Source organism: Schistocerca gregaria, chromosome X (assembly GCF_023897955.1).
Source record: "Schistocerca gregaria isolate iqSchGreg1 chromosome X, iqSchGreg1.2, whole genome shotgun sequence".
Taxonomy (NCBI): domain Eukaryota; kingdom Metazoa; phylum Arthropoda; class Insecta; order Orthoptera; family Acrididae; genus Schistocerca; species Schistocerca gregaria.
The window spans coordinates 588,080,951-588,096,799 of record NC_064931.1 but is presented as its reverse complement, the minus strand read 5'-3'; the positions used below and the strand labels follow the sequence as shown (position 1 = coordinate 588,096,799).

General features: G+C 42.8%; 1 protein-coding gene across 1 annotated transcript in view; it reads right to left on the bottom strand.

The window, feature by feature from the left end:
* Positions 1-15,849, bottom strand: part of LOC126298615 (probable E3 ubiquitin-protein ligase makorin-1) — a 124,463-nt gene that overhangs the window by 17,763 nt on the left and 90,851 nt on the right. The window contains exon 8 of the mRNA XM_049990021.1: positions 10,083-10,239. Within this exon, the coding sequence (XP_049845978.1) occupies positions 10,083-10,239 (157 nt within the window). The remainder of the gene's footprint in view (positions 1-10,082; positions 10,240-15,849) is intronic.

Below are 15,849 nucleotides of genomic sequence, written 5' to 3'. Positions count from 1 at the left end.
ATTCCTACCTATGTAGGTTGGGCTCAACAAAATATTTTCGCATTCAGAAGAGAAAGTTGGTGACTGAAATTTCGTAAAAAGGTCTCGCCGCGACGAAAAACGTCTATGCTGTAATGACTTCCATCCCAACTCGTGTATCATATCTGCCACACTCTCTCCTCTATAACGAGATAATACAAAACGAGCTGCCCTTTTTTGCACCCTTTCGATGTCCTCCGTCAATCCCACCTGGTAAGGATCACACACCGCGCAGCAATATTCTAACAGAGGACGAACGAGTGTAGTGTAAGCTGTCTCTTTAGTGGACTTGTTGCATCTTCTAAGTGTCCTGTCAATGAAACACAACCTTTGGCTCGCCTTCCCGACAATATTATCTATGTGGTCCTTCCAACTGAAGTTGTTCGTAATTTTAACACCCAGGTACTTAGTTGAATTGACAGCCTTGAGAATTGTACTATTTATCGAGTAATCGAATTCCAACGGATTTCTTTTGGAACTCATGTGGATCATCTCACACTTTTCGTTATTTAGCGTCAACTGCCACCTGATACACCATACAGCAATCTTTTCTAAATCGCTTTGCAGCTGATACTGGTCTTCGGATGACCTTACTGGACGGTAAATTACAGCATCATCTGCGAACAGTCTAAGAGAACTGCTCAGATTGTCACCCAGGTCATTTATATAGATCAGGAACAGTAGAGGTCCCAGGACGCTTCCCTGGGGAACACCTGATATCACTTCAGTTTTACTCGATGATTTGCCGTCTATTACTACGAACTGCGACCTTCCTGACAGGAAATCACGAATCCAGTCGCACAACTGAGACGATACCCCATAGCTCCGCAGCTTGATTAGAAGGCGCTTGTGAGGAACGGTGTCAAAAGCTTTCCGGAAATCTAGAAATACGGAATCAACTTGAGATCCCCTGTCGATAGCGGCCATTACTTCGTGCGAATAAAGAGCTAGCTGCGTTGCACAAGAGCGATGTTTTCTGAAGCCATGCTGATTACGTGTCAATAGATCGTTCCCTTCGAGGTGATTCATAATGTTTGAATACAGTATATGCTCCAAAACCCTACTGCAAACCGACGTCAATGATATAGGTCTGTAGTTAAATGGATTACTCCTACTACCCTTCTTGAACACTGGTGCGACCTGCGCAATTTTCCAATCTGTAGGTACAGATCTATCGCTGAGCGAGCGGTTGTATATGAGTGCTAAGTAGGGAGCTATAGTATCAGCGTAATCTGAAAGGAACCTAATCGGTATACAATCTGGACCTGAAGACTTGCCCGTATCAAGCGATTTGAGTTGCTTCGCAACCCCTAAGGTATCTACTTCTAAGAAACTCATGCTAGCAGATGTTCGTGTTTCAAATTCTGGAATATTCCATTCGTTTTCCCTGGTGAAGGAATTTCGGAAAACTGCGTTCAATAACTCCGCTTTAGCGGCACAGTCGTCGATAACAGTACCATCGGCACTGCGCAGCGAAGGCATTGACTGCGTCTTGCCGCTTGTGTACTTTACATATGACCAGAATTTCTTCGGATTTTCTACCAAATTTCGAGACAATGTTTCGTTGTGGAACCTATTAAAAGGCATCTCGCAACGAAGTACGTGCCAAATTTCGCGCGTCTGTAAATTTTAGCCCATCTTCGTGATTTCGCGTTCTTCTGAATTTCGCATGCTTTTTCCGTTGCCTCTGCAACAGCGTTCGGACCTTTTTTGTGTACCACGGGGGACCCGTTCCATCTCTTACCAATTTATGAGGTATGAATCTCTCAATTGCTGTTGCTACTATATCTTTGAATTTTAGCCACATCTCGTCTACATTCGCATAGTCAGTTCGGAAGGAATGGAAATTGTCTTTTAGGAAGGCTTCTAGTGACACTTTATCCGCTTTTTTAAATAAAATTATTTTGCGTTTGTTTCTGATGGATTTGGAAGAAATGGTTTTGAGCCTAGCTACAATGACCTTGTGATCACTAATCCCTGTATCAGTCATGATGCTCTCTATCAGCTCTGGATTGTTTGTGGCCAAGAGGTCAAGTGTGTTTTCGCAACCATTTACAATTCGCGTGGGTTCGTGGACTAACTGCTCGAAATAATTTTCGGAGAATGCATTTAGGACAATCTCGGAAGACGTTTTCTGCCTACCACCGGTTTTGAACAAGTATTTTTGCCAACATACCGAGGGTAGGTTGAAGTCCCCACCAACTATAACCGTATGAGTGGGGTATTTATTTGTTACGAGACTCAAACTTTCTCTGAACTGTTCCGCAGCTGTATCATCGGAGTCTGGGGGTCGGTAGAAGGAGCCAATTACTAACTTAATTCGGCTGTTAAGTATAACCTCCACCCACACCAATTCGCACAGAGTATCTACTTCGACTTCACTACAAGATAAACCACTACTGACAGACACAAACACTCCACCACCAATTCTGCCTAATCTATCTTTCCTGAACACCGTCTGAGACTTCGTAAAAATTTCTGCAGAACTTATTTCAGGCTTTAGCCAGCTTTCTGTACCTATAACGATATCAGCTTCTGTGCTTTCTATTAGCGCTTGAAGCTCAGGGACTTTTCCAGCGCAACTACAACAATTTACAACTATAATTCCGACTGTTCCTTGATCCAAGCACGTCCTGTAATTGCCCAGCACCCTTTGACATTGCAGCCCATCCCGCACTTTCCCGAGGCCTTCTAACCTAAAAAACTGCCCAGTCCACGCCACACAGCCTCCGCTACCCGTGTAGCCGCCAGCTGAGTGTAGTGAACTCCTGACCTATTCAGCGGAACCCGAAACCCCACCACCCTATGGCGCAAGTCAAGGAATCTGCAGCCAATACGGTCGCAAAACCGTCTGAGCCTCTGATTCAGACCCTCCACTCGGCTCTGCACCAAAGGTCCGCAGTCGGTTCTGTCAACGATGCTGCAGATGGTGAGCTCTGCCTTCATGTCGTAAGCAAGACCGGCAGCCTTCACCAAATCAGATAGCCGCTGGAATCCAGAGAGAATTTCCTCAGATCCAAAGCGACACACGTCATTAGTGCCGACATGTGCCACCACCTCCAGCTGGCTGCACCCTGTGCTCTTCATGGCATCCGGAAGGACCCTTTCCACATCAGGAATGACTCCTCCCGGAATGCACACGGAGTGCACACTGGATTTCTTCCCCTCCTTAGCCGCCGTATCCCTAAGGGGCCCCATTATGCGCCTAACATTGGAGCTCCCAACTACCAGTAAGCCCACCCTCTGCGATTGCCCTGACCTTGAAGGCTGAGAATGATCCTCTGAAACAGGACAGGCAGCTGCATCTGGCTCAACCAGAGACAGTGCCTGAAACCGGTTTGTCAGACGCACCGGGGAGGCTTTCTGATCAGCCTCCGGGGACGCCTTTCGCTGCCTGCCACGCCTTGGAACGACCTCCCAATCAACCACAGGCGAGGGCTCAGCCCCACTGCGGGCAGCAACCGGGGCAACCACAGCGGCAGACCGATCTGGGGACAGACGGGACGAGGTTGACATCCTCGTGATACCCGAGTCCGGCTCCCCACAGTGGTGCCCATCGGCAACAGCCTCAAGCTGCGCGACCGAAGTCAGCGCCAATTGCAGCTGTGAGCGAAGGGATGCCAAGTCAGCCCTCATCCGAACACAGCAATCGCAGTCCCTGTCCATTCTAGTCGATGTTTAACAACAGTTACCGAAACAAGAGTCCTTGCCTAGATAACGCAAGCGGAACACGAAAAGAATGTATCAACTAACCTGTACAAATGCCTAACGACTGCGCTACAATCTGCTGAATTTACGATTACAGTAACTAAAGCTCGAAATTGCACCTCCTATACGAAACTCACATGCAATTTAAATAAGAATCTACGAATTAAACACTAAAGCGCGATGCTACAACTGACCAATACTATAATACGCCCTAAATATTTGCTGCCAAATGTTACACCACATCTACAGCCGACGGACCAGGGCGTACTGCAAACATTAAAACTGATTTACAGCAAACAACTTAAGAACGCTGATCCAAAATTGTAGCATTCCTTTAGGCACAGCAGAGTATTTCAGAAAATACTCTGAGAAAATCGTGGAGAAAACTGTGGACATCTCTTGAATTTCAGGACAACCCAGTTGAAAATGAAGAGGAAAATCTACTACATATGATACAGATAATCTGTGAATGTGAAGAAGCTAGTGAAGGAGACGTAGATGTGTGGATGGCAGCGGATGGGGCATGTACGGAGAACCTTACTGATGTTGATTTAGTTTCGTTGCTGCTGTCTCATGACCGGGAAGAAGTGGGCTGCTGTGACAGAAGTGAGAATGAGCCTGAAAGCGACAAAGGAGAGCTAGTGACACAGGAGAAGCCCATGACCTCGCGCTACCTTATTTGGAGCAACAGCCCACTGCTACACCTGCTGATTTGATGTTTATGAGACGATGGCACAACTATGCATCATAACAGACTGTCTTCGTAATGCAAAAACCAATGACTGAGGTTTTCAACTAAAAAGTAGGGATAAAATGTCCACTATATTTTAGTAAGTATGACAGATTTTCTTTCATTGTTATGGATTGTTTAAACACAATATTTTCTTACCAATTGTCCTAATACATGTTTACTGTACTGTGTAAATTAAAATAGTGTGTACGTAGAGCAGTTTACCACACACTTTTCCATACTTAGTATAACATTTTTCACGTCCAGATTAGGCGAACGTTGCATTTTTCTTTTTTTCTGATCACACGGAAGAAGAGCTTTTAAAGAAATCAAAACACACTATAACATGCTAGATCTAATGGTGACAGTTATTCTGAACATAACTGCTTTTCCAAATGGAGTTCCATACATTTGGTACTTCACAAGTGGTTTCAATTCATATTGAGAATGCATTTTAAATACAATTATTTTTTGTTAGGCTTTATTTGTGTTAAGGTTTTTTTTGGAGGAACTTGTGGCATTATCTAGTCACAATGTTTCAATGAGTTTCGTACCCATCATCTTCTGGCCAAGTGTCGGGATGCTCTGTTCTGCATATCTATAAAGCTGCTTGGCCATCGTCCGCTCCTGTAGTCCGGCCAATCACATTCCTCCGGAAGGGAGTACCATGTTGGTTGTGGTGGGGGCCGCAGCGTGGCCTGGTTTCAAGACCTGGTGGCTATCCAATCTGCCTACCGATGCCGCTGCCTTCTGATCATGGCGTTCCTGACGTATTTTGTCAATTGCATGATTCCACGCTACACTGAGCTTAAAACCGCTATCCCTGTTTACTAAAGTGTTGTCCAGGTGTATCTCCACTCCCATTTTGAAGATAGAGTACCAGAAACCATTGGTGCTGCACAGCTGCTTCGATTTTCGAATTCGAATGTGTGTCCCTCAATAGTGTTATGTTCTGCTATCGCAGGCTTGTTTGTCTTTTCTAGTCATACATTCCTGATGTGTTCAGTACAGCGCTGGGAGATATATCATTGTGTCTCCCCGATATATTCCATCCTACATTTGCACTTAATACTGTAAATGTCTGGCATCTGCAGCCCCAGCTGATCTTTGGTTGAGCCAAGTATACCTGTAACTTTTTGCGGTGTCGAAAGATGGTTGATTTTTCACGCTTCTTTAATATTCTTGCGATCTTGGCAGTCAGCAGCCCAGCAAACGGCAGAAATGCAACACGATTTGCTTCGTCTTCTGGTTTCTCCTCCCGCCTCTCCTCTGCATCCAAGCATGTGTTATTTGTCTCTCGGTTTAGCCATTCTTTCAGAAGGTTTCCCACAGATGTGCTAACACAGGCAGCAAATTCTCGCTGTCACAGATCGACCTGGCTCTTTGTACTAAGGAGTTTAGTACTGAGTTACAATGTGCTGGATGGTGACAGCTCCGAGTATTGAGATGTAAGTCCATGTGTGTCGTCTTCCTGTAGACCGAGTGTCCCAATGTTCCATCAGGATTTTTCTTTATTGAAATACCAAAGAAGGAAAGAAAGCCTCTCTCTTCTACCTTCATGGCGAATTTGATGCTGACATGTATGCCACTGAGATGGTGTAGAAACTCCTGTAGTTTTTCCTTGCCATGGGGGCCAAACTAAGGAATGGTCTCCTCGCAGGAGACCTTCTGCAAAGTTTGGAAGTAAGGTGACGAGGTACTGGAAGAAGTAAAGCTGTGAGGACGGGTCGTGAGTCGTGCTTGGGTAGCTCAGTTGGTAGAGCACTTGCCCGCGAAAGGCAATCTGCCAGCAAGTTTCATATCTGCGCACACTCCGCTGCAGAGTGAAAATCTCATTCTAGAGTTAAGGAATCATCCAGCAGCATCCGGGTGGAAAGATAACTGACATCAAAGCTGACTAGTAGATCATTCTCATCCATGTGTAGCCCTTGGAGTACATTAACAAATTCGGTTGAGTTCTTGAGATGGTGATGGCAGTGACCCACGAGTAGTTTTAACAGCTGTCCTGGGTGCTTGGCTACACCACACGTCGGAGAGTCTATGGTGTTCAATATGGGATGAAGTGGGGCATTCTCCTTATGGATCTTCGGGAGGCCGTAGTTACGGTGGATTGGTTGGTTGGCGTTTAAGAGACCAAACAGCAAGGGCATCAGTCCCTTGTTTCAAATGTGGTCCATTCTGATAGTATGACATCTCAGAAAAGTCAGAACAATAAAAGAGAAAAGGCTAAAAAATGTAAAAGGCCAGTCATGTTGTCAATGGTAAAAGCAAAATGAGGTAAGTCAGCAGGTGAGCAAACCCAACGCTATGCTAGAGGCAGGAAATTTCCCACTTCTGAAGCAGCAGAGGCAAGACCACCTTCGACTTAAAAGGTGAGTCACGGTGGAGTCGATGCCAGAGGGTAAAGCTTCCTGATGATGTTTCTCTCAAGTCCTGAGCTGTTGAGAAGGTTTTTGGTCTTGTGCAACACACAAGCAGTCGCTTTGTATTCTAGATCTTGTAGTGAGGTGTCGATCTTCTGCCAGTAATCTTCTGACTTCAGCTGGACTTCGCATTCCCTTTGTCTGCTAAGACCACTATATACCTGTCATCATGAAGGTTCAACAGTGCCTTGCGCTCTTCTGCCACAATGTTGTTGTTCGGCATTCTTGCTTTCTCAAGCACCCTGCTAATCTCCCTCCTCACTTCCTTGGCTGCTCTTGGTGCGAGTCCACATATGGCTTGCTCGACATTGCTGACGATGTCATGTTTTGGTAACGTTCTTGGAATTGGAGCACTCAGCTGATAACCTGAGAAGAATTCATCATTGGAATATGCCGAGAGAGACTGCAATCACATATAACGTATCTCTGCGGGGAGAGATGTCCAGTATATCTACAAGATGCTGCAGAATCTACGAATCAAGAACGGAAAGCTGCTCTACAGATTAGCCTTCTTGCTAAAGTGTTGAGATAAGGAAGTGATGCCGCAGTTTGTGAACTTGCAGCATCCTGTCAACACAGTGAGGACAAAACGTGTATTATGACAAGCTGGTTCAGCCTTGGTACGGGAATACATACATGTTACCAGAATACGACTCTAAAAGAATGCCAAGACTTTGCTCACTCACCACCTGTACCTAGCCTCCACTCTCCCAGCACACATCTGGGAGTGGCTGGACGCCAGCAGTGAGCCCTACTAGAAGAAAGCCACCGACAAACAGTGCAAGAAGTTCCTCGGACTTCCAGGCAGACGTCAACAGGAGGAGAAAGCAAGCAATGTTAAGACCGTCGTCAACCTATTAGAGAGAGCACTGAATGAGCCAACTATCTCCATGCTGTCGAAAGGCCTGAACTTTGCTCCAATTGCAAGAACGTTACCAAAATGTGACATCATCAGCAACGTCGAGTCAACCCATATGCGGACTCCCGCCGAGAGCAGCCGAGGAAGTGAGGAGGGAGGAGAGAGACCAGCAGGGTACTTGAGAAAGCAAGAATGCCGAACAACAACGCTGCGGCAGAAGAGCACTGTTGAACCTTCATGATGACAGGGATATAGTGGTCTTAGCAGACAAAGGGAATGCGACAGTCCTACTGAAGACAGAAGATTACTGGCAGACGATCGACACCTTACTACAAGATCTAGCATACAAATAAGTGGGTAAAAACGCTACTGCTTCTGTTACGCGCAAGACCATCAATCTTCTCAACAGCTCAGGATTTGACAGAAACATCATCAGGAAGATTTATCCTCTAGCAGCGGATCCACCTTGACTGTATGGTCTCCCGAAGATCAATAAGGAGATTGTCCCACTACGTCCTATACAGAACACCATTAATTCTCCGACATATGGTGTAGCCAAGCACCTAGCACAGCTGTTAAAACCATGGGTCTGTCACTGCCCTCACCATGTCAAGAACTCTACCGAATTTGTTAAGATACTCCAAGGGTTACACCAGGATGAGAATGATCTACTAGTCAGCTTTGATGTCACTTCTCTTTTTCACCCGGGTGCCGCTGGATGATTCCTTCGAAGATCACTTCAATGAGGACACACTCAGACTCTTTCTTCTCATGTTGACCACAACATACTTCAAATGTGGTGGGAAATTCTATGAGCAAACAGATGCTGTTGCCATGGCTTCCCCCCTGGCCAGGTATTGCCAACTTATACATGGAGCACTTTGAAGATGTGGCACTGAACACTGCTCGCCATAAACGAAAGGTGTTCTACAGATACGTAAATGACACTTTTTTAATGTAGTCCCATGGCAGGGAAAAATTACAGGAGTTTCTACACCATCTCAGTGGCATACATGTCAGCATCAAATTCACCATGAATGTAGAGGAGAGAGGCTTTCTTCCCGTCTTGGGTATTTCAATCAAGAAAAATTTGGATGGAACGTTGGGACACTCGGTCTACAGGAAGACGACACACATGGACTTACATCTCAATGCTCGGAACTGTCACCATCCAGCACAATGTAACTCAGTACTAAACTCCTTAGTACAAAGAGCCAGGTCGATCTGTGACAGCGAGAATTTGCTGCCTGTGTTAGCACATCTGTGGGAAACCTTCTGAAAGAATGGCTACACCGAGAGACAAATAACACATGCTTGCATGCAGAGGAGAGGCGGGAGAAGAAACCAGAAGACGACGAAGCAAATTGTGTTGCGTTTCTGCCATTTGCTGGACCGCTGACTGCCGAGATCGCAAGAATATTAAAGAAGCACAAAATAATGACCATCCTTCACGCGCTGCACAAAGTGCAAGATATACCTGGCTCAACCAAAGACCAGCTGGGGTTGCAGACGCCGGGCATTAAGAATATAGAGTGTGAATGTGGGATGGAATATATCGGGCAGGCACAACAATGTATCTCCCAGCACCGTACTGAACACATCAGGAACGTATGACTATAACAGACAAACAAGTCCGCAATAGCAGAACATAGCATTATCAAGGGACACACCGTACAATTTAAAAAAACACGAAGAAGCAGTGCAGTGCCAATGGTTTCTGGGACTATCTTCAAAGAGGCAGTGGAGATATGTCTGCACAACAATTTAGTAAACAGGGATAGCGTTTTTCAGCTCAGTGCAGTGTGGAATCCCACAATTGACAAAATACATCAGGAACACTCCGATCTGAAGGCAGTGGCATCCACAGACAGATTGGATACTCACCGGGTCTCGACATCGGGCTGCACTGATAGTCTTCACAACCTTTTACAACTACATATTAATGCATTGCTCTTTCAATACTTTATACTGTTTGGGCACCAACAAGACAGATTTGTGTAATTGAGGCAAGGGGTTAATTAATTCGAATAATATCTTGCAGATCAGAGAAGTTTTTGCTGTTTAGTATTATTAAACCAATAGGCTTTTTTTCTTGACAATTTGTGTTTCACAACAGTACTGAAGAGCAACACTTTTCAGACATCAGCAAAATTCTTGGTAAATTGCACCACTGGTTTAAGACATTACAGTGATTATCTTAAATAAAGGAAGCCAGTTTTTCACACTGCTGATGTTTGTCATTTTGATTCAAGTCTATGGAAGTGGCTCACAAAAAGAACAACTGAAACAAAATCTTTATTAACGATACTGAAACATTCTTAAATTTGTAAAAAAATCAAGTTACCTGAAAATGTGGCAATCCTTCTGCATTGATACGCTTTGGTCTTCTAAAATCGAGATGGTCTGGTTTTGTTCCATCTGGCAATGTATGTAGGTAGAAACATTTATCCCCAAATGGGCATTTGCCTTTTCCAAAATTGTACAGTCGGCATGGTTTTACCCTGTAACAATACAGTTTTAAGGGAAAAAAACTGCTGCAAGAACCTTTTCATAATTAATTTTAGATATGCTCTCACCAAGAACATCACGAGTTTTTTACATTTTGGCCAAAGATCAGGAAACAGTCTTGTTTTGTACTGGATGTAAACATCTTTAAGAAATCTTTTTCTCGTCTTTTGATTGGTCTTCAGTTACTTCTCATTTAAGAAGAAACACAAAGATGGCTTTTCCATTGTTTGTTAGTTATTCCCAAGTCATGTAACATTTTTATTTTTTATTGACTGTATTATAGGAACATTTTAACCATTATGTAGTCACAAAGAAGCACCTTCTGTGACCTAGTATGTAAGTGTACTGTTTGACTGTCACATCAGTTCTACATCTAAATTCAAACTCTGCATGCCCCATGATGTGGAGGGTACGTTAACTACCACTGTTGTTTCTCCCTTTTTATGTTCAGTTTGTGAATGCTGCACAGAAAGAGTAACTGCCAGTAAGCCTTCATATCAGCTTTTTTTAAATTTTGTTATTGCCATCTTACAATATTTAGGTGGAAGGTTGCCTAACTTCTTAGAATCCATGTTGTTGCAGTTTTAAGGGTAAATGTATCAATACAGCACATCACATCTTGCAGCATCTGTCACTCAACTTGAATGAATCTTCCCATTTCACTCTCACCATTACTGAGCAAACCTGTAATGAGCATACCACTATGCTCTCCTCCTCATCCAATAAGTCTACCTGAACAATTGGTTCTCGTCTAATTTTGTTTGTGTCTGAAATACTAAGTGTAGCAATCTGTAAGTTGATTTTTGTTAGGCATTTGATAGGCCTGTTCCTACTCCAAAATATGTTTCAATATTGACTAAATCTAGCGGCCAAGTCTCATACACTTGGGAAGTAAGATGGCAGACGTGGATCAAGAAGCTAATAGGTAAAGAAAAGAAACATTATAATGTGATGCAATAAAACATTCTGCTGATGTCACAAATAGAACTATCCAGAAGTTAGTTTGGGAGTCATGCATCATGCACTGCTATTTCTGATCTTATACCCTCAAATGTATACTTATTGAAGAACCATCAAAATAATTCCTTTTGGTATGACAATTCAGTTCACACCTGGTTTGGCGACATCTTTAACACAGAACCAGGTGGCTCTCAGAGGTGTGCAATCAGTTAACTACCTGAGAACTGTCAGACCAATTCAGTTAATTTGAAAGAATATTCAGGCCGTCCCAAGAGGAATGATACACACTATGTGATCAAAAGTACCCGGACGCCTGGCTGAAAATGACAGACAAGTTCATGGCGCCCTCCATCAGTAAGGCTGGAATTCAGTATGGTGTTGGCCCACTCTCAGCCTTGATGATAGCTTCCACTCTTGCAGACATATGTTCAATGTGGTGCTGGAAAGTTTCTTGGGGAATGGCAGACCATTCTTCATGGAGTGCTCCTCTGAGGAGAGGTATCGATGCCAGTCAGTGAGCCCTGGCACGAAGTGTGCATTCTAAAACATCCCAAAGGTGTTCTATAGGTTTCAGGTCAGGACTCTGTGCAGGCCAGTCCATTACAGGGATGTCATTGTTGTGTAATCACTCTGTCACAGGCCACGCATTACGAAAAGGTGCTCGATCATGTTGAAAGATGCAATCACCATTCCTGAATTGCTCTTCAACAACGGGGTGCTTAAAACATCAACGTAGGCTTGTAATGTGACAATGCCACGCAAAACAACAAGGGATGCAAGCACCTTCCATGAAAAACACGAGCACACCATAACATTACCGGCTCCGAATTTTACTGTTGGCACTACGCACACTGGCAGATGACATTCCCAGGACATTCGCCATACCCACACCATGCCATTATATCACCACACTGTGTACTGTGATTCGCCACTCCACACAATATTTTTCCACCATTCAATCATCCAATGCTTATGCTCCTTACACCAAGCGAGGTGTCATTTTGCATTTACCGGTGCGATGTGTGACTTACAAGCAGTAGCTCGACCACGAAATCCATGTTTTATCACCTGGTGCCTAACTGTCATAGTACTTGCAGTAGATCCTGATGCAGTTTGGAATTCCTGTGTGGTGGTCTGGATAGATGTCTGCCTATTACTCATTATGACCCTCTTCAACTGTTGGCGGTTTCTTGTCAGACAACAGACGAGGTCGGCCTGACGCTTTTGTGCTGTATGTGTCCCTTCACGTTTCCACTTCACTATCACATCAGAAACAGTTGACCTAGGGATGTTTAAGTGTGTGGAAATCTTGTGTACAGATGTATGACAAGTGACACCCAATCACCTGGCCACGTTCGAAGTCCGTGAGTTATGTGGCATGCCCCATTCTGGCGGTAGGCAGCAGCACAATGCAACTAATACGAAAAACTTATGTTTTTGGGGGTGTCTGGATACTTTTGATCACATAGTGTATGTTTAGGGGTATGATGGGAACTGTCATTCAAAGCATCGAAGTCTAGCAAACTTGGATTTTGAAATGCACACTTGAAGAACTATGAGCACTTCTTCAGCTGAAGAGGTGTTCCTCAGTAGTGAAGATAAAAAACTGCTCATAGTCCTTAGGGTGTGCATAATACAGGCCATGCTTTGAATGATCATTTGTCATAATCCTGATCATTCCTCATGGGACACACTGTATTGTTCCTAATTAAAGTAGACTGAAAAAATGCTCATAGCTCTTAAGGTATGCATTTCAAAGCCCACGTTTACTGGACTTCTCTTGCTTCAAATTGAATGATCATTCCTATCATATACCTGAACATGTATGATTCCTCCTCAGCAGAGTGAGTTACAGTGTTGCAGCAATACGTGATAGAGCTTTGTTGGTCATTTTTCTTACACTGTGACCAGAATGTGTCAGATGTTGGCAAATAATACAAGCTGCAATGGACACAACCCTAGCAAAAAGTTTGTAGAGTACAACACCCTTTCTGTGCCACCAGATGAAAAATACTATATCGACACTGCCATTTGCCAAAGTATATGTCTTTTTTTAGAGCTCAGCTGTTAATTTCTTCTTAAGAAGTTAACAAGCACATCATAAATCATCACCAGTAACAATATTGTATATGACTTCCCAATGAGTGGACTGATGATGCTCAAATATGCATTAATACTCACCCTTTTATTTTTTTCACTTTGAATTACAGCATGCAGTACTCCCAAACCTGACTTCTGAACCTTGTGTATTGAATGCATATGTCACGTGATGGTTAAATGTTCCAATTCATTACACATCAATTATGTTGACTTCCTGAGTCTTGAATATCTTTCATGCCAACACAATCTTCCTTTAAACACGTAAATTCTTTTTTGACACTTTTGTCCAAAAGCATTCACCTCAAACTCAATACAAAGAGTTAGACCTGGCACTGCTGCCATCATTTTCTATTAAACCCACAGCTAACAATATGCCACAAAGTTTTACCAAAGAATAATCACCAAACAGTGATAGGTTTTCAGAAGTTATTTTATTTAAGAGACCAATTTAAACATTTTATTAATGCAGTCTTCAAGACCCTGCATGTTACAAACGAGTGTGTATACGTGTAGTATGTGTCAAGGTATACCACTAGTTGACATTACAGACAATGAAGTGTAATAATGAAAGTACTGAAAACCTACAAAATGCAACATGTAGTGTTAAGAAGAGCACCTGTTCATACAAAGCACAACAAAACGTAATATGTACACATATTGGTTCACATCAAAACTATTTTGATGTAATGCATTTATAGTAGAACATGACGAACATCACAGAAACAAAAAATAGACACTATACAAGATAAGATGCACAAAAGGATAAAACTTGTCTAGCGTATATATTAACTCATACACATGAGAATCGCCATAGTTCTTAAGGAAAACTATCCCCGTTCAAATTAAAAGTTGTGATTTGACCTATGAAGTACACAATAGCGTGCTTATCTATTACCGAACTAATATCACCCACTATTAGTATTGTATCAGAATAAGTTTTCACAATATCAAAATATGCTATTGGAGGCAACCCCAATGGTCAACAAATTACTAAGTGAATAACAGTAAGAAAAAACTTGTGAGGAATACTCATGAAATACATAGACGGCATAATGTTAAATGTCAAATAAAAAAATATGCCTTACAGTCCCTTGAACATCAATTGGTGGACAAATACTAGGATGGAACAAGCAAGCAACCCAAAATACTTATTAATCAAGCAGAGCCCCCCAAAAATCTCAATAGACTATGTAATTTCTACTCTCTTGGGATTTAAGGTGATATACTATTGATATTTATAGAATGATTAAACCCATCCAAATATGAACTAACACATAGCAAGCTGTTTCACAAAAGGGAGTGTAGGCACAGACCGGGCTAAAAGTATGCAAAGTGTGTGAAAACCGGCAAGAATACAAAATACAAGCACAATAGTTAAGGAACTTACTGGCACAAAAAGGAGCAATATTTTGAGTTGAAATGGAGTTGTTACATGACCTCATACTACAAAACAATCAATGAATTTACCAATACTAAATCAAAGCCTTCTAAATAATGAGGAAAACAACCAATTTAGTAGTGCAGGACTACATATGCCGGGAGTATCGAGCTACAAAGTGAAATTTGCTACCCAGTTCAGTAGACAAGAATATAATCAAATCCCACGTATCATCAGATCAACATCAATAAAAAAATCCTTAAAAATCATAGAATTTGCATACGTGGTAAGAACATCAAAAAATTTCCCTTAAGGTGTATGCCAAAATTAAGGTCAGGTCACACAGCTAACTTACACTACACAAACACAACTCACGAGATTCAGTCACACACCCAACACCCAACATATGACCTGGGGATTATGTCAATTTGGGTCTAAAAATGCACCAGGCTAAAAAAGGCATTCTAACTACGAGGGTAATCCCGAAACTAAAGTCTCCATTTTTTTTTTTACGAGTACATTAACCTGTTTATTCAATGGTTTACATCAGTTTACAGGTTTAACATTTAGCTATTTTTTGACAATCACCATTTCTGTTGCTTCATTTCCGTAGATGCTGTGGCAGTTATTGTATGCCCATGTCAAATCAGCTCGCCGCCATGCTGTTCAGGAAGTTCTGAACTACTACTTTCACCTCATTGTCGGAGCTGAATTGCTGGGACCACAATTGACACCGACAGGTACTGTGAGACTCTGAAAAAACTCAAAAGGGCAATTCAGAACAGGAGAAAATGAATGTTGAGCAAGGGCGTTCACATTCTCCATGACAACGCTAACCCACACATCACTCAGCAAACCGTTGCTCTCCTGCAACAGTTTCAGTGGAACATAATTACCCACCCAACCTATAGTTCTGACTTGGCACCCAGTGACTATCACCTGTTCCCTAGGTTAAAAGAACATTTGTCTGGAAAGTGATTCAGCTCCAATGACGGGGTGAAAGAAGAGGTTCATAACTTTCTGAACAGCACGGCATCGAGCTGGTATGATATGGGCATACAATAACTGCCACAGCATCTACGGAAGTGCAGCAACAGAAAAGGTGATTATGTCAAAAAATAGCTAAATGTTAAACCTGTAAACCATTGTAGAAATAAACAGGTCT